Raw genomic sequence first — 19,227 nt, 5'->3', positions numbered from 1 at the left:
ACACACACACACACAAGCACATCCATATTCCTTCTGTGCCTGCAGTAATTATATTGACTTTATTCATGCATATAAGGTATATATTACACTGGCAATGCATTTGGTTCGCGACCTGCGACCCCGATCTCAACCCCTTGGCCACTGCGTGCCAGTTGTTTTCGCCACCGCGGCTCTAACCACAATCTAACTGCTGACCCTGACTTTGACCTTTCGACCCCCAGGTAGCCCTTTTCGGTAACGAGCTTCTGAAAATTGTCCCTGCAAAGTGACCTTCCACTCGGCTCCTCTTTCCTTGTGGGATTTGGACATAATGGCGTTGTTCGATTCATTATGCACCTGACCCACGCACATACACACGCACTAGTACACGCACACACTAGTACAGACCTAGGCATTATACAGCCTGCGGGCCGTACAAGTTTGGCCCGCGAAAGATTACTTGATAATTTGAAAATAAAACATACTTTTGTAAAAAAAGGGTAATGATAAATCCCCTTTAACTTCTGTGGTCACGTCTCGGCAGCCAGTCTTTATATAGAGATCTTTGTTTGTTGGAAATGTTGTTGGGACTAAGCAATGACCTACAATGTGCATAATGGAAGCGTGTTTGCAAGCCATGTAGAACATGGTCAAGGTCGTGTTCCGTGACTCCCCAGCACCATCCCGTTAATTCAGCCATGAGATGCGCGCAAGCTTCACCCTCACGGAGACCCGTGATTAGCCAGCCTTATGCTAATGACGCAGAATGTTTGAAGAAGACTTAATTGGCCTTTCTTTTCTTTTTCTGTCGAAGTTGGACCGAAGCCTTGTGTGTGTGTGTGTGTGTGTGTGTGTGTGTGTGTGTGTGTGTGTGTGTGTGTGTGTGTGTGTGTGTGTGTGTGTGTGTGTGTGTGTGTGTGTGTGTGTGTGTGTGTGTGTGTGTGTGTGTGTGCCAAATATATCGCTGATGTCGGGCAGAAACCTCTTATCTCTATATTCTAACATTATGTGGGTTTTTTTGTTAATTAACGCACTACTAGGTCATACTACAGCGTCACACAAAAGCAGATGTGCAAGCTTCGCGCCGCATTTGGAGCTCGTAGAGCTGCTGCTATCCTGAAAAGTAACAGCTTTGGACCTAATGAGGTTTCCACGCCAGAGAGGCAATAATCATGCTTTGCTTGTTTGTGCACGTGCGTGCGTTTGTGTGCACACACGCATAGTCACAAACCTTCAATGTGTTTTGTGTCAGTGGTGGAAAGTACCTACAGTATGTACATTTACTTCAGTACTGCATTTAAGTGTAGAAATAGAGGAATGGAAGCGCTGCAGGGATCTGTTAGTGGCTCTTAGATGGGTGCTCTTTGGTGATACAGGGATCTGTTAGTGGCTCTTAGATGGGTGCTCTTTGGTGATGCAGGTAAAACCATATAGACAAAAGATATCCTTCCTCCAAGTAGTACTGCTTGTCAAAATGTGAATTGCAGACTTGAAAAGAAAATAATCCAAGGCTTTTAGGTGAAAAATTAAATAGTTTATTTGATGATGAGCAAGGCAAATAAATAACAGGACCTACGCGTTTCGACCAAAAGGTCTTCGTCAGGGTCGATCTGCCAGCTTGGCAGTATAAGTATTGCATTTGAAGTATAATTTGATATTTGTGCTTTACTTTGGGTATGTCCAATTTCCAATACTTTTACTTCTACTCCACTACATCTCAGAGGCAAATAATTGTACTTTTACTATTTGAAAACTTTAGTTAGCCTATACTAGATACTTTGTAGATTTTGATTGTCATTACAAAGCCCCGCTCCTCTCCAGGATCCAGCAGTGCTCTCACCTCAACCAGATGTCCAGTGTTCGCCTGGCCTCGTCCTTGTCCTCCTGCCTGTTCCAGACGCGCGGACAGACCCCGCTGGAGGTCGCCGTGGTCCACGACCTCATCGCCAACTACGTCCCCCTCTTCGCCGTGAGTCGCCCTGCCGCCACCTTCTTTTGTTTTGTTTTGTTGTGTTTTCCAGGTGTGTTCCGACGTTGTACGATGTGGTGTTTAGCTCACCCATTTGTGGGTCACAGACCAATTGTTATGGGTCACGCCTCGAGTAAAAAAGTAACAAGCCCAAAATTACATAGTCATATTTTCCCGGCAAAGGCCGCCGGGATCGGGAGTCGAACTAACCGTCCGGGCGTTGGCGGAAACGGCAGTGTGAATGGTCGGACCAAAAGATCAGATTTGAATCAGATTTGACTGAATGTGACTGCAGTCTAAATGTGGCCCAACTAAGGCCTGATTTACACTGGCAGCCAAATCTAGCCTGAATGTAGCCTGAATCAGATCTGTGTCATAAATACGATTACTAAACGGGGCCTAAGCGACATGTAGTCGGGTAAAGGCGGTATACTGAAACCAAACAGAGATTGAGAACGCATGCTGTAGGGAGTACAACACTGTCTATTCTCTACTCTTGAAATTAAGAAACAACGTGGTAAAATGTTGAAAAAAGTTTGGTTGAATAAATCCCTCAAGGGGACCGCTTTTTAATATTATTTCTGGCACGTATATTTCAAAAGACAAGGCTGTCACCCCCCCCCCCCCACCCACACACACACCCACACACCCGCGTAACAAGTTAGCAGCAGATGAGACGAGCAGGGGGGGCGGAGAGGGTATCAGTGTTCAGCTTGGAGCGTTGCCTGGCTTAAGGGGACGCGCGGCACTGAGGGAATGCTAATACCCAGCAGAGTAACCCTGATCCCCTTCTTGTTCTGACGCTGAAAGGAGGAGCAGCTCACTCCCAAATCGGTTCGGGACGCCGTCGTTCGCATGACAAATAGCCATTAAGCTCCGGCGACGACGGGCGGTCCCCAATAGCAGCGATGGTGGGGGAGAAAAAAAAATAGAAAACGCACCCTGACACAAAACGATTGAGATGCTTCACTAATTAAAGAGTCAGTTCTGCGTTGGATGGCGTCTTCTGGGCCCCTTTATCAGGCCCAAACACAAGCACGCACGCACACGCACACACACACACACACGCTCACACACAGAGAGAGGTGTAGTGTGCATTTTGCCTTTTTTTCTTCCTCCACTCCAATCTTCTCAGCCATGCGTAGAACTCTTAACAAAGCAAATTGTTCTCTGAAAACGATAGGAAAAAAGACGGAATACAATTTTTCATTTCCCCACCCGGAGCTTTTTGTTGAAGGGAAAAGTGTGGCGGCGCCTTTTTATTCAGTTTGGTGCTGAGCTACGTCGAACAATCACCGCCGACTTCCCACTTTGAAATGAGTTTCTGAAAGTCTTAGTGGAGCGACCCACTTCTGCACTTTGGGAGTAACACCATTAACGGTCTCATTCCGGTTAGCCGTGTGTGTGCGTGTGCACGTGCACGTGGGTGTGTGTGTGTGTGTGTGTGTGTGTGTGCGCTGCTGACCAGCATAGACTATACCAGCTGTTCTCAACGTGACTGTGAGGATATTGCACGTAGACCCCCAAATCAAACCACTAAGATGTTAATGATAATTGGCTGGAATTTGATTGGATCACGTGATTCTTCTCTGGAAGTCTCAGCATCGATCATAGGTTGTCGATTTGTTTTTGAATTGTGTGCGTGCGTGATGTGCAGTGATGGCCCCTGTCAGTCAGTGTGCTCCACGGTGGTTTATCACAGGTATAAGGACTTCAGGGACTTTTCTGTGACCCTGAATTTCCTTAAACTGCCTAAGCCTGACTCTCCTGCACCACCGTGTGTGTGTGTGTGTGTGTGTGTGTGTGTGTGTGTGTGTGTGTGTGTGTGTGTGCGTGTGCGTACGTGCGGGCGCGTGTGTGCGTGCGTGCATGCACGCCACCAGGTCAATGAGGACCAAGTGCAGCAGATGGAGAGAGAAAATAGTTTCATCGTTCGCTGGAATGACAAGAAGGACACCACGGTAAGTCAACACCATGTGGGCTGGACACTTTATATGAAGACCAGAATAATGGCGTCTTACAATTTAGAAAAATATTTTCAAATAGTTCAACTTAGCCGATGTACATAGACTTGTAGATCGGCTATTTTAACTTTTTCAAAATAGTAAAAAATGTCAAATAAGTACACCTATGTACCTATGTGTCCGCCTATGTGTTGGTTAATGAGCACCAGTATGACTATTAGTACCAGTAGGGGCGCTGTTGTGCCAGAAACAGAAAGAGAGAGTGCTGCACTGTTGCCTGCTATTGAGAGAGAAAGAGGATGGGGGGGGGGGGAGTTTTTTGATTTTTTATAACTTCTGTGATCTCACTCAAATCTTTCTTATCAACGGTGAAGGCCTGTAACAGCTCAGCCCTTCCCCAGTGTACGTACTTCTTTGAGCTGCTAATTGCCAGCGTCTTTATCTTTCCACGGACGAGATATTTATGTCCGCGCGCACGCTTCTTTTTTCTATGAGTGGTTGACCGGCACGCCCTCCTTTCTCTCAGCAAAGACGGAGAGAGAGAGAGAGAGACTCAAGAAAAGTGAAACGATGGCAACCCTATGGCAACGCCTGACATTCACAATTACAGTACTCACATCATCGGTTTGAATGACTGTAATTGTGTACGTTGCTCTGCCGGAGGGCGGGAAGTACAGTAGTCATTACCGTTCTGCCGGCTCAAGCCCACATGGCCCTCACTCGGGTTCATCTGCACGGAGAAGATAATGGTTGACAAAAAACCATCAGGTGCCGTCAGTGTGGCATTTACTTTTGAAGTATCTTCGGTGTCCACTTATTCGTCCATTTGCAAGAAGCTCCTGTGTCATTTTGTGATTTGTGCTGAAAAGCTTTATTTTATATACGTTTGGCTATTCATAAAGTAGTGTGAGAAGTTCAGTCAGAGAGACTCGGAGTAGAGTCACTGCTTCTTTGCCTGGAAAGGAGCCAGCTTAGGTGGTTCGGGCATCTGGTTAGGATGCCTCTCTGGCGTGTGTATATATCATATATCTTTTTTTTTTAAGCAAAGCATTTTTTACTGAAATATTTGCTTCTGGGGGGTCCCACTGGCACAGAATCTTATCAGATGGGCAGCCAGCAGCCAAATACATGCCTGTATAATTATACTTTTGGGGGTCTTGGGCCTTGACATGAAAAAGCTTGAGTACCATTACGTTTTTTTCAGAAAACTGTTAGATTTAGAATCTGCCTCAGGTGTTAATGGATGTGAAAAGCTAGCAAAGTGTTAAAAAAAAGAGAGAGAAAGAAGAAGAAGTGAAACACTAAAGCCTGAACAAATTCTGGGAAATGTGGGCGAGGGGAGGGGGGCGAGGGGAGGGGAGGGGAGGGGGGGAGGACACACTCCCATGGAATCTCGACAGGCTGCCTCTCCTATACCTCCGTTGTTCTCACCTCGGGTGCACCTTGGATTTTCAAGTGTCTTGTAAAAGTCTGGCATGTTACTGAGTTATAGGAGTGCATAAATATCAATGTGTACCGCCCCAGAGAGAGAGAGAGAGAGAGAGAGAGAGAGAGAGAGAGTGGAACAAGATACATTGCCTCCTAGACACATGGTTCACACCTGTCTGTTTCTTCACGTGGCCTTTTGAAATACCATGGAGCATTAATGTACATCATTGCCAATGAGAAGGAAAAGTTTTAATTATACATTTTTACGACCTTTACGAGACACGAGATTGTACAGCAATGTGATATGCTGTACAATCTTTGCGTTATGAACATTTGAATTACTTGGTCTTTGTTCCTGCAAATCTACATCTACATCCCATACAACGTGGCATTAAAGGGATGTTTCACCACAAAGTCTCTGAGATTCCCAGTAGGGGGGAGATTATTTACGATTCTGTCGGGTCGTAACTCGTGCGGCGGTGGGTCGGCTCAAGCGAACTTCGCAACGTTTGGCACGGCCGCGAGCTAGCTTTAGCTCGCTCGGGGACAAACCAGTGCACCTATTTCGATTTCACAAGCTTTCTTCTTTTACCGTGACATATCTACTTTTTGAATATCCATCCATCCATCCGTCTTAAGTTCAACCGCTTATCCGTGGTCAGGTCGCGGGGGCAACAGCTCCAGAGAGCTTCAGACATCCCTCACCAGAGCAATATTAGTAACTTCCTCCTGGGGGATCCTGAGGTGTTCCAAGCCCAGTGAGTCGATAAGATTTTGTGCCAGGGGGGCCCTTCCAGAAGCAAATATTTCAGTGTATATGTAATCTAAAATGACACAGATGCTTTCTGGTTTTAACAGGTTAAAAGGTACAGGGGCTTAGTTTCCCCGCAGCAGACCTCTGGTTTCCACAAATCCTCTAATGTTTCCTCTCAGCTCTCTCCATTTAAGGCAATAATACCACACCGGGGCCCGGAATTTAGAACGATAGCCAATTTATCCAGCGGCTGGTAACTGTTTTTCCTTTTCTTTTCTTAACTTCCCGCTGATCTGTAGCCTAATGTGTACGTCTCTCTCTCTCTTGGTTCACTCGCTATAGTTCTCTCCAGCTGGGGACTTGATCTTCGAGGTATACCTGGAGAAGAGGCAGCCGGAGAACTGCTGTTTAATCAAGGTAAGATGCACCCTCTGTGTGTGTGTGTGTGTGTGTGTGTGTGTGTGTGTGTGTGTGTGTGTGTGTGTGTGTGTGTGTGTGTGTGTGTGTGTGTGTGTGTGTGTGTGTGTGTGTGTGTGTGTGTGTGTGTGTGTGTGTGTGTGTGTGTGTGTGTGTGTGTGTGTGTGTGTGTGTGTGTGTGTGTGTGTGTGTGTGTGTGATATATATTTACATAATAGGTAGTTAAACAACTAGTCAACTAATAATGATCACTAGAAGTGAAAGCCCTAGTGTGTGTGTGTGTGTGTGTGTGTGTGTGTGTGTGTGTGTGTGTGTGTGTGTGTGTGTGTGTGTGTGAGCGTGAGCAGGCCTTCCCTTGGGCTCTGCCTGGGTGTAAGGTGAAATGAGAGAGACGGCGCTAGTAGAGAAGAGAGAGAGAGCAGGAGCGAGGGAGGCAGGCTGAGGAGGAGGAGGAGGTTGTGGTGGAAAAAAGTACTGTTTTACTTAAGTAAAAGTAGCAATACTGCAATATAGAAAGACTCTGTTACAAGTACACGTATGGAGTTCAAAATGTACTTGAGTAAAAGTACAATACGTATTGGCATCATGAATGTACTTAAAGTACCATTATGCAAAATGTCCCATTTCACAAGTTTTCGAATGTATAAAAAAACATTTTGAACAGATCTAGATCTACAAGCTCACAATGCGTCGTAGTGCGACCCATTGTGAGCTTGTAGATTGGCTATTCTCAAATGGTCGAAATGTAGATGCCGAAGTGCCAAAGTGGTTAATGTATGTTTCATAATAATAATCAAAAGCTACAAAGTAACTAGTAACTAAGGTTCATGTCAAATAATTGTAGTGGAGTAAAAGTACAATATTTGCCTTTGAGATGTAGTGCAGTAGAAGTAAAAGTACAAATACTTAAGTTTCCACCACTGGGAGGAGGAGAGAAAAAAAGTGAAGCGAGGATGGAAGCGAGGAGCGAGAGGTGGAGAGGTTGATAGAATAGGGCCGAGACATTGGTGGTTAAACCTGATGGGATTACCGCCACTAAAATAAATCAAAAGCGAGCTAATCAAAGAAATGTCCGATTTAATTGTGTGAGTAATTGCATTTTACAAGGCACACTGGCAGCTGTAGGTAATGGACTTCGTTCCCCAGGTTTTGTGGCGGTGTGGTACAATTGGAAGAGGGTTAAAGAGGGCTGCTCAGCAACACAGTTTGACATTAATACTCTGTTCTCTCCGTCATTCTCTCCCTCTCTCCGTCGTTCTCTCTCTCCCTCTCTCCGTCGTTCTCTCTCTCTCTCTGGAGTCCGACGGCACATTTACTTTCTCCAGTGCTCTTTGGCCGCACGTAAGATCTTAACCGCATCCATGATCATTTCACACCGCATATTTCCTCTATCAATCTTTCTCCTATTTTGCTAAACTATTACTCTAATCAGGAATGTCGAGGGAAGTTGCCAGTCTTTTTGTGTAATTTGTATGCATGTGTATGCTTATCACAGGCGTTGGGTTATGTCAACCCACAGGCCCCCCACTAGGGGGCCCCCTCCCGTCAGTGACTGGAGGACTGACGGGAGGAGGAAGCAAGTGTGTAAAACATAACAACAACATGCCTCCAGCCTGGACATAAGGACTTTGGATATGAACGTTTTCTTTCACATTCTGCACTGCAGCACACGTGATGTTGCTAATGAATGAGTTTTTAGATGAATATTTGGCCAAAGTAACGTGCAGAACCGTGCCAAATGGTCCAAATTACCTGACAAATAACCGAGTTTCGCTCTTGAGTCTCGCTTTGCTTGCGTGCGTGTATACGAGCATGTGAGGGGCCCCTTTCATCAGAAAACCCATGGCTGATAAAGGCTATTTTTGCCACTGATGCTTATGCTGTATACAATCAGTATTTTCACTTGTCTTTCTTTTATTTTCAGTTGTCTCCAAGTATGAGATCCAGCGAACTTGCAGAATGTGCGCTGAGCATGAGGAACATCGCCATCCACGCTGACAACTCCTGGACAACATTTGAGGTCATCGAGAATGGAGAGCTAGGTCTGTGCGTCTGTGTGTGACGGGCATCGGGTTTATTTAACCAGGTGTTCCTTAAAGACTATTTAAAGAGCATTGTTACAATTGCGTGCGTTTGCCCACTGATGAGAGGTCAGCCCATGTACCAATTTTACGGTTATGTCACTAAAGTGGTGCATTTCAATTGGGTCTTTTGACCAAAAGGCTTTCAGGAAGAAACCAAAAATACACAGGGAAGACATTTTAGAGTAATGTTAATTCCATATAGCCACATACAAATGGAAAAGGATACTCCATCTTTACGTTGTTTGATTCAGTATTTTATCCATATTAGACTCCTTGAAAACATACAACCTTGGTTCTGGTGACTGGCAATGTCCTTTTCTTCCCCCTTAAGAAATAGAAAGAAAAATAAACGGATACAAAATAAATTAAAAAAGTAATTAAAGAAAAGAAAAGAAAAAACTAAACGCCCGCCTCAAGCATTAGAAGGACACCAGAACCAAGGACGGGTGTTTTCAGTGAATCTAACATGGTTGAAATAGAGTTTGAAGGTACAATTAGGAAGGGTGCGTGTCTGATTTAAATGAATATCTAAATACTGAATCAAGTAACGTAAAACTAAAAACTGTCTGTGGTTAAGCTCACAAAAGGCCGGGTAGACTTTAAAACGACCCCCAGACATGTTTGAAAGTGAAACATCCCTTTCGTACAGTACAGACACCTGTACTTTGAAGGCTATACAGCCCTGGAGCGTGTTCTTGTCCAGTCCTTTTCGAGTGCCGCCATCCATGTCCAATTAGTGATTGATGATTCACGCATCACGTTTTTAAATGGCCATTCTCATTCAGGGCATATGCCAAGACCACGCTGCCTCGTACAAAACGATCAGCAGATTATACGCTATCTCCCTAATGAGACGGTGTCCGTGAGCGTCGCACGGAACACGGAGGAATTAGCCAATTTGATGATATGCGCACATTATTAATTAATATCTCCCTCATCATCGTGTGTCATAAATTCACCTTCATGTCCTCGTGGTGGCCAGCACCACCGCATTAACATGCGGTGACGGGCACCATCTTTGCCAAGTAAATGCTACCCAACCCCCTCCCTCCCGGCCTCCCCCACGGCCCGCTTCATTTGATCGCGGCTGTGGGAAGCATCATCACATCAAACAGAAGTCCAAAGTAGTAGCCGGGGCGCAGAGTTGCTAAGCTGGCGGTCCCCACGCACCCCCTCTTGTCAGTTCACTGAGAGTTTACACACACACACACACACACGCACGCACACACACACGCACACACACACGCACACACACGCACTTTGGTGTTTATATAGCATACCCGCCTCGCGTAGTTACAGAGGACAGAGCGTCCTCTGTGAGGAAAACAAAGGTGCGTTGAGTACTGAATATATATTCACCGATGCTTTATAGCATTATTTCCGGGGTGCACACAACGCAGACGCTGTGTTTGCCGCGGAGTAAACAGTGGAGCTATTTTGAAAGGTGTCGGCGCCGTGACAGGTTTTGCTCAGAAGAGCCATAGAGGAGGAAGGGCATCATTAGGCATTTGGGAGGGGGTAGCTATAGATAAACACTGTTATCCGGGGCCATAGGCAGGGAAGGGGGAGCCAATATTTGTTGGGGAACGGAGGAGCTAATTCCATTCCACTGTTATGAATAACTTACGCCTTCGTTTTTTTTTGTTTCCCTCGGATATGAAAAACGACAAAAGTTTGGAGAGCGAGGCGTCAGAGGGAGGGAGGGTGGGGTAGGAGGCACAAGTGATTTTAATGTATTTATTTATTTATTTAGTTCCCTGATAGCATGTAACCCCTATTCACCAATTAGGACGAGATAATGGGTCTATTTTGCACATGAGTGTTTTTTCTAATCACGTTCAGATTTGCTGAGGATAATTGCACACATTTTGAACCTTACAGTTATGACAGTAGGGGAGAACAACAACGTGCACTTGTAATGGGTTTTCTGATATAATTTCCTGATGGCATTTTAGACAATTATAATCCAATGACTTGGAGACGAAAAAAAGAATAATGAATTGCTTTTTTTATTTTTTGACAGCTCCCTGAGGCGATGGGGTGAAGGGCACATAAACTGGTGGTCAAGATTAGGTTTTCCTTTTGTTTCCGTTTGTCTAGTCCTGTAGCATCATGTCAGTTTAAATGTGGGGTGGGGGTTATACAATTTTGTATTTAATTTCAATTAAAAAAGAAAAGTTAAAATGGCTACAAGCTCTCAATGCATTGCGCTGCAACGTGTTGTGAGCTTGTAGATGTATTTATTTTTTTCCTCTATGTTTTTTAATTGAGGCTCTGAAATTTCACATTTGTTGAGTTTTACAATGCATATTAGAACCACCAGTTTCATAGAAAAACAAGTATCACACTACAAAAGGACAAACCACCACCACCATTGCAGCTTTTCAATAATTGTTTTCATCGTCTATACGTCTAGCCATCTAAACTGTTACCCAAGTAAAAGACACACGTCATTTTACACTTGTAGATCTGCTATTTTCAGCAAGTGTAAAATCTGCCATTACGACGGCATCAAGGCCGGCCAAAATACATTTTAGTCGACTAAATCAACTACGAATCTTAAAACTAAAATGAAAACTATTCAAAAGACTATGAACTAAAACTAAAATCTAAATTTGCTGTCAATATAACAACACTGTTTGAGAATGGTGCTGCTCTCTCCGTTGTGGACAGAACGGCCGTTGCACCACCAAGAGAACATCCTGGAGCAGGTCCTGGAGTGGAGCTCGTTGGACGACCCCGGCTCGGCCCACCTCGTCATCAAGACATTCCAAAGGACCAAAATGGTGTCCGGCGATAAAGGTATACGGGCCGGCGTGTGCCGGAATGGTTTACAGAATCACGTGATCAAAACAAGTCAGAGATGGTACAAAAAGCTGACAAAGAGTAAAGTAACAAATGCATGATAGAAAATAAACAATAAATACAGTACATCACAACGACAGTAGAACTAGAATGGTTGGAATGATGGAATGTTTGTATTATTGGCCTGAACCGTGTTTTTCTTCTTTTTTTTTCTTATGTCAGACCAAATGCAGTTCATGAAAGGAGACCATTTGAAGTTCAAGGACGGGTCCTCTAAGCTGCTCTCGGGCCATAAATTCCAGGACAAATATGTGGTGCTGCGTGCTGACAAGCTGCTGCTGTACAGAGACTACAAGGTGAGTGCATGGCATAGTCCCTCCCTGGAAATGTATAGTGGCGTTGAAAGTACAATCATTTTGAGTATTTACTTTACTTAATTGAGTATTTCAACTTTTCATTAGGTTATCCTTCTACTCCACTATTATATCTCCAAGTCTAATATTGTAGTACTGTAGGAAAAGTTTTGTATACTTTTTTTTTTTACAGATTTGTAAAATTCATAAAAATACAATTATTTAGGCATAGTTTAGCACTAGTTCAATGCGTCATGCTGAGCTTACATGGGGACACTTTTTTTTCTTTCTTTTTTTTTCGTTTTGATGCCAATACTTTGAATACCGGACTTTTACTTGTAACTATAGGGCTTTTCTGCATTGCTGCATTGGTACTTTTACTTAAGTAAGAAAAGGAGAGCGGGGTATATATACTTCTCCCAGCATGCACTGCCTCTGCGTGAGAATGGAGCCAGCCCTGGCAGGGAGGGACCAACATCTCAGGGGTTCCCTGGAAGGCGCTTCATCTCAGCACATGGAGACATGGGATTCGTAAAAAGCAGTGTGAAGACGTGTTAATAATGCATGGAGGCGGAGGAGTTAGGGTGGTTGGAGGTGGGGGGAGGGAGGGAGGGTGCAGCAAGGAGAAAGGGATGACGGTGTGTGGGGGGGGGGGGGGGGGGTGGGCACCATGCTTTGAATGAAAGCTGCTCTTTGCCTTAATTAGCGTTAATAGCAGGTTGCTTAGGAATTTGGCTAATTACTGCGCAGCAAGTGTGGAATTTACTAGTGTCGCAGTCGCAGACATTTTTAATTGATCTAGCAGGGCATTTGAATTTTAAATGTCGACTCTGCTCCGTGTGGAACTTTTTGCTATCTGCCTCAGGTGTGGACTGTGATGAGTTAAGTGTCAGACAGCACCAATTGCTGTTTTTTGTTGTTTTTTTTCAAGTCGTGATACCAATTTTATCCAATGCTCATTGGGATTAACAAGGATAAACAAGTTAATTTGGAAGTGATGACACAAATCACAATAAGTGCAAAGACGCAAAGAACTACAGACTCACCCCCAAGTTTTCTTTCCTCAGAAAATCCCAATCCCTCCCAAAAAATAACAATTATTCTACTTTCTCTAACTTCTTGCATATTAAGTAATCCAGATGTTTAACAATAGTGTTACTCTTGGAGTGTAAAACGGGTCCATTTGGTTTCACTTTATACTATCAAGAGTTGAAGATCTATACGGTAACGGGGGGGGCCATTTTGTTACAACTCTCCATCATTTAACCTGGGGACCACCTGGAACTCCCTCAAGGACCACTGGTGGTCCCTGGACCACTGGTTAAGAACCACTGGTTTAGGCATATTATCAATGTGAATATTTTGTTGCCATGTTGTGACTTTGCCGCCAGTTGACAGTATCATTTATAGCAGAGGTGGGCAACTTTGACGATGGAGAAGGCAACTATATTTCCACACTCACTCCAGAGGGCCACATTACTAGCCGATCTATAAGCTCAAAACGTTTTAAGCTTATAGATCGTCTATTTTTGAATTGGAATCCTGAAAATTAACCTTTTATATTTAATTTCAAATGCATTTAGTTAGTTATGTTAACGTTATGAACTAAATACAAATGTATTAGACATAAAAAAGACAATAACATTGTAATACTAGTGACTAGTCATTAAGCTACATAGACGACAGTAAATTAAAGTCATGTTTGCATGTTGGAATTGTAACAGCTGAAATCAATAATATATCAGTATTCTGATGATAACCTGCGGGCTGCATTAAGTGATGCCAGGCCGCCAGTTGCCCATGTATGATTTATAGAGATGTTATTTTTGTGGTTTTTAATTTGGAAGCGATAAACAACATCTGTTGGAAATGAGCCCTGTGTTTTGACTTTTTTTTAAGAGCACCAAAGCAGAGAGAGAGGTCCCACTCATGTCTGTGAAGTGTTACCTTGGCCTGAGGAAGAAACTCAAGCCACCAAACAGGTAAACAACATTCATCATCGTACACGATTATAAAACACTTTTATTGTTTTCTCCAGGAGTGCGCGTGTGAATTCATAAAGGGTGAGAGTGAAATTAATGTCTGTGTATTATTAAGATGAATTAATAATTATTTTGCATTAGCGCCTGTCTGTTGGTGTGCGCCATCGTGTTGCACACTGTGTGCGGCGTGCATGCTATCGTGTCCCCCGCAAGATATATCGCTTTTTCATTCGCGTCAAACTTTGCTGACAGCGTCGGCTACCCGAAAAACACTCATGACCCCCTCTTATTTTTCCACTGTAATGGAATTGATTAAATGGAATAGCATTTTAACAAATACAAATTATCAGCCAACCCCTTTCCCACAAATAGGAAACGCCGTTGCCACTTTACTTTATTTTAATGATGTCGTATTATTATAATTTATGACTTGTGTCAGGCCCGCAGCGTTTCCTGTTGGCGATACAAAGGGACGGGAAATTTCAAGGAGCCGAACCCCGTGTTTCACATTACCCAATTATCATTCCTCATAATTTTCACCGTGTCGGAATTAGAGTCTAGGGGAAGCGTGAAAAATGAGCCCGGACAACCAATCGGCTGCATTAGCCAGTCCTTCAGGGAAGGAACGAGCGAGGGAGAGCGGAGGGGAGTTTATGAAAGGGGGGGGGGGGGGTTAGGGAGAGATGGAGGGTGGAGGGGGAGTGTATGGGGGGGTTTAGTGAAAGATGGATGGGGGCTGCTGCGCTACAGAGTGTGTAACCCCACAGTACATGTACTCAGAGTACTACATAGTGTGTAACCCCACAGTACATGTACTCAGAGTACTACAGAGTGTATAACCCCCACAGTACATGTACTCAGAGTACTACAGAGTGTATAACCCCCACAGTACATGTACTCAGAGTACTACATAGTGTGTAACCCCACAGTACATGTACTCAGAGTACTACAGAGTGTATAACCCCACAGTACATGTACTCGGAGTACTACATAGTGTATAACCCCACAGTACATGTACTCAGAGTACTACAGAGTGTATAACCCCACAGTACATGTACTCGGAGTACTACAGAGTGTATAACCCCACAGTACATGTACTCAGAGTACTACAGAGTGTATAACCCCACAGTACATGTACTCGGAGTACTACATAGTGTATAACCCCACAGTACATGTACTCAGAGTACTACAGAGTGTATAACCCCACAGTACATGTACTCGGAGTACTACAGAGTGTATAACCCCACAGTACATGTACTCAGAGGTGAAAAGTAACTACAATACGTACATTTAAGTACTGCATGTGCCTGAGGCAAATTGTGAGGTACATTTACCTCAGTTTGGTATTGCCATTTCTTTAACTACTACCACTAATCTAAGAGGTGACTATTGTACTTTTGACTCCAATACATGACAGCTTTAGTTATTAGTTACAGTACATACCCGTACTTACTTTAAAAAGTAATAAACATACATTAACTACCAAAAGCCATATTTTATAATACTTCAGCCTCATCGTATGGTATACTACAGCTATTCGAAAATACCAAATCTATAAGTTGTTTTACTTTGATACATTTGTACTTTCTACTCAAGTGACATTTCTAATACGGGCCTTTTTACTTGTTTTTTAAGTTCTTCTTCCATCACTGGATGTATAGAGTGGGCTGTGGGAGAAACTAAAGTGTGTACATGCATGCATGCATGCGCGCGTGGGCGCTCGTGTAAAGAGACAGTGGGAGCTGAGGAGAAAGTGTAGAGAGAGGACGGTATAGGCGAGGCAGCCGTCGGGTACCTCATTAGGCAGAGGTGTATCTGAGCGTCCCGCCGCGGGGTTTGGGCGCGCCTCGCCTTGCCTATACCTGCCTGCCCGTCTCCTCCTCGGCTCTGTGTGGTGGAGCTCTAGGCTCTCCATGTCGGCCCTCACTCACTCACTCACTCACTCACTTTGTTCTCTATGGGCTCCTGCTCATCGAGGCGTGCAGGGCATCCACCGAAAGGTGCACTCACCGCGGGAAGGTAGTCAGGTTTACCCTATATACAGTTCCATGCACGCACACACAGTACTCTATAGTCTAGAGTGACTGGTCTCATTTCTCTCTTAAGGATAACTGTCATTATCATAATCTCACACTTCATATCGCACACACCATACCTGTCACTTTCATTAGCTATCTCCAAAAAATATATACGTATATATAAATCTTTTTTTTATAATTGTTCCAAGGGCCACTTGACTAGGGTGCGCTCTGCGGGCCGCATTTGGCCCGCGGGCCGCCATTTGAATACCCCTGCACTAGACGCCTGCGTTCGCATATGGCCATTTGCATAATGGCACCACCACCATCATAATTGCACAAAGGAATTGATTCTAAACTACCTACTACTGCAGGATATCTGTTTATGTAGCCTATCTTATCTATATCGTATGATTCCGTTTCTCTCACTCTGCTGAGAGGTGTACGTGAAGGTGGTTTGCCTGGTGTGTTATATCTCATTACTAGCCCAGAGCATGTTATGGTCTGCATATACATTTGGTCCTGGAAATCTACTGCCTAGTGTATGTGTATACATCATGCCACTGTTTAGAGACTAGCGTTTTATTTATGTATCCTTCCTGCATGTATACAAAGAGTTTAGCTCGCATTGCTTCCAAAGTTTGGTGTTTCACAAAAACACGTCCCTGGTGCGCCATAAACGCGGCCTTTTCTGACAGAAATGTTTGCATGGCATTGTGGGTCACCAGTTTATTGTTCTCTCTCCTTCTTGTGTGTGTTTTTTTTTCCTTTTTTTAACAGCTGGGGGTTCACAGTCTATACGGACAAACATCAGTGGTGAGCTCTCCAATTAAATTATTTAATCCTTTGCCTTTTTACCCTTTCCACTTGAGATGTCTGCAGTCTTAACAGAGAAGAGCCAGGTGGAAAGTTACGAGTTGAGATGAAAGTACCATTTCATGAATGAAGTTGCTCTGGCAAATTGCCCCTGAATTCTTTATTTTCTTGGATGCTGTCAGGGAATTAATGAAAAAAATCAATTGTTTTTGTTCATCTCTGTCCTTAGCTGACAGTGCTGTTGTTCCCACCCATGGGTTTTCTGTAATATTAATGTCAAAAGAATAGTTTCACTCCAAATTGAGACAATCCCATTTTGTTTCAAAGAAATTGACACCAACTCCCACAGAATCGCTGTGTGACTAATTAATGGTTTAATTACTCGGACATCAAAATCATACATTAAAGTAGGCTCTGCAGTTCTTGGCGAATAGAAATATTCTAAATGTGAAGACCTGTTCCAACCCGCTAATACCATTTTAGACGTTGCCATCGATTTCCGTCAACAGTTCCTTGTTAACAGTGTGCCTAATTGAATTCATTACATTCCTGGGTCTCTCTTGGACTGCCAGAATCGCCACCTGAGTCAATGCTATTTCAGTCTTCTGCTTAGATTATGCCAATCAATGTAGCAGAGTAATGATTTATGGCAGTGGATCCGGGGACCCTCAGGATTCCATGGTTTGGGGAGGGGAGGGGAGGGGGGACGGGGACCAAATGGACCCTTACATGTCTGTGACTGTGTTATGGGGGTCCTTGAAATTAAAAAGTTAAAAAGAACCACTGTTTGATAGACACATACTATAGGCACGTAAGCCCGTTCCTTTTCAGAGGACAGCGTCGACAGCTGCATATTATACACATTTCTGGCTATTCAAATTGATTTTGACATATGTGGTTAACAAGGGGGAAAAAATGGGAAAATGTGGAAAACAAGTGACTGATGGAACCGGCTCACTAATGTTTTTCTGTCCCTAAGGCACTTCTGTTGTGAGGGGAAAGATTCTCAGCTCAGCTGGGTGACTGACATCATCCGGATGAAGGTGAGTGGGCTCCGACTGGAAAGACAGGAGTCGGGGGTTAAGAATGAGGACGGCCTCGAAGGGAATGAGACGTTTACGGGGGTGATGCTGAGCTTGTACGAATCATCCGGTGAACAATGGCAAACACTCAAGCTCGAGGGCAGAATTTGGGAGTTTTAAGAGATGTATGCGTATCCTTCCTCTGACCCTTTTCACTGAGCCGCCCCCGAACCCAGAATATCAGTGGAAAGTGACAAAGATGCACTTTGCCAAAGCGTCCCTAGTCGGATGAAAAATACACCACATTACTCCATGAAGAAGAAATCGACTCTCACATAACCGTATCTCAAAAACAAACAGAGATATGATAAATCATGTTTTCCCCCCGCAATCATCAATTTCCATTGTATCACGAGGCGGGCGAAATACATAAATAGGTAAAGCACCGTAAAGTTTTCGAGGTCACTCAGCAATAGAATAAATCATTTTATGTGGAAAAGTCTCTTATAGCTGCGAGAATATGGTTCGAGGCGACTGTAACAATCACATTGCTAATACTTAGCCCTGAGACGCAGCTAAGTGTTGTAGCTGTCACTCGCTGACACAGCACATACGACATAAATAATGCAAAGCAAACACACGGGGCGAAGCCACAGATGTCTCATATTCTCCTCTCTTTATATTGCTCTCCGTCGCACCATTTCTCATTTTCCCGCTGAAATAGGTTCTTGTATCGTAAAGGCATATCAGCTAATGTGTGTACGCGCTTGGCGTTTGCATGCATATTTTATTTTCATTTCCAGCTAAATGGCCTTAAATGAAATATTGCAATTGTCCTTAACCAGCCCGCTCCCCGGCAGAGATTGTACTGGTGCAAGCCTTTTAACTCGGCCAAGATCCAAGATTTCATGGCAATGCAGCGTGGGCTCTGGTGCCGCGCGTGTATTCCGAGCACATTTCATCTGCATTAGCTCCTGGGCGCCGACTTATTTCATGGGAACTTGTCTCCCGTGCAGCGTTGTTTATCACAGATGCTTACTGTAAAAGCCCTTTAGTGCATTAGTTTGGGTTCGCCAGTAAAAAGGGGCAATACTTTTAGTGGGAGATTGATCTGAGGGGAGAGGCAAGGTTTTGGCCAGGAGATTTTGCTCTCTCTGTAAGCGTTCCAAGGTGTTTACTCCGTGACTTTTCTCTGCCCTTTGGAGAATCTCTTGCTCCGCAGCGGCTAAATCTATAGCGGCCTACAGCCGGCTAAAAATATTAGGATTTCCCACCCCCAAAGCCGCTAAGTATCGGGGATTGTCAGCTTCCAACGCACGGCTTGTGGGAAGGGTACTGGACTTTGTGGGAAGGGCAAGGAGTGGGATACCCAGAGAGTGAGAGGGAGAGAGAAGGAGGGAGGCATACTAAAAGAGAGATTAGATGTGAGCGAGTGAGTAAGAGTAATTCAATGTTCTTGATTTCCTTTCTCTTATACCTGTTAGGCGGCAGTATTGTGGTCAGACAAAGTTTCCATAGCAACTGGCTATGAGAGACTTTTCTCTTTTTTTCCCCTCTCCATCCAAAAGTGGAGGTAGAATCTGTGGTGGACAGTTGGGCTGCAGACCGATAGCATGGCTGTCGGGTAGAAACCTTG

The 19,227-nt window shown here is 44.2% G+C and overlaps 1 protein-coding gene across 2 annotated transcripts in view; it reads left to right on the top strand.

Annotated features, from left to right (window-relative positions):
* arap2 (ArfGAP with RhoGAP domain, ankyrin repeat and PH domain 2) overlaps positions 1 to 19,227 on the top strand; it is a 152,261-nt gene that overhangs the window by 129,198 nt on the left and 3,836 nt on the right. For both annotated transcript variants that reach the window (XM_080792673.1, XM_080792674.1), the window contains exons 24-32: positions 1,801 to 1,948; positions 3,832 to 3,909; positions 6,437 to 6,511; positions 8,436 to 8,553; positions 11,269 to 11,397; positions 11,623 to 11,756; positions 13,653 to 13,735; positions 16,534 to 16,569; positions 17,549 to 17,612. In XM_080792673.1, coding sequence (XP_080648799.1) covers positions 1,801 to 1,948; positions 3,832 to 3,909; positions 6,437 to 6,511; positions 8,436 to 8,553; positions 11,269 to 11,397; positions 11,623 to 11,756; positions 13,653 to 13,735; positions 16,534 to 16,569; positions 17,549 to 17,612 — 865 coding nt within the window. The remainder of the gene's footprint in view (positions 1 to 1,800; positions 1,949 to 3,831; positions 3,910 to 6,436; positions 6,512 to 8,435; positions 8,554 to 11,268; positions 11,398 to 11,622; positions 11,757 to 13,652; positions 13,736 to 16,533; positions 16,570 to 17,548; positions 17,613 to 19,227) is intronic.

This window comes from Protomyctophum bolini, assembly GCF_963924005.1.
Source record: "Protomyctophum bolini genome assembly, chromosome: 20".
Taxonomy (NCBI): Eukaryota; Metazoa; Chordata; class Actinopteri; order Myctophiformes; family Myctophidae; genus Protomyctophum; species Protomyctophum bolini.
The sequence above is the reverse complement of the archived record's forward strand: the minus strand, read 5'-3'. Positions and strand labels throughout refer to the sequence as shown.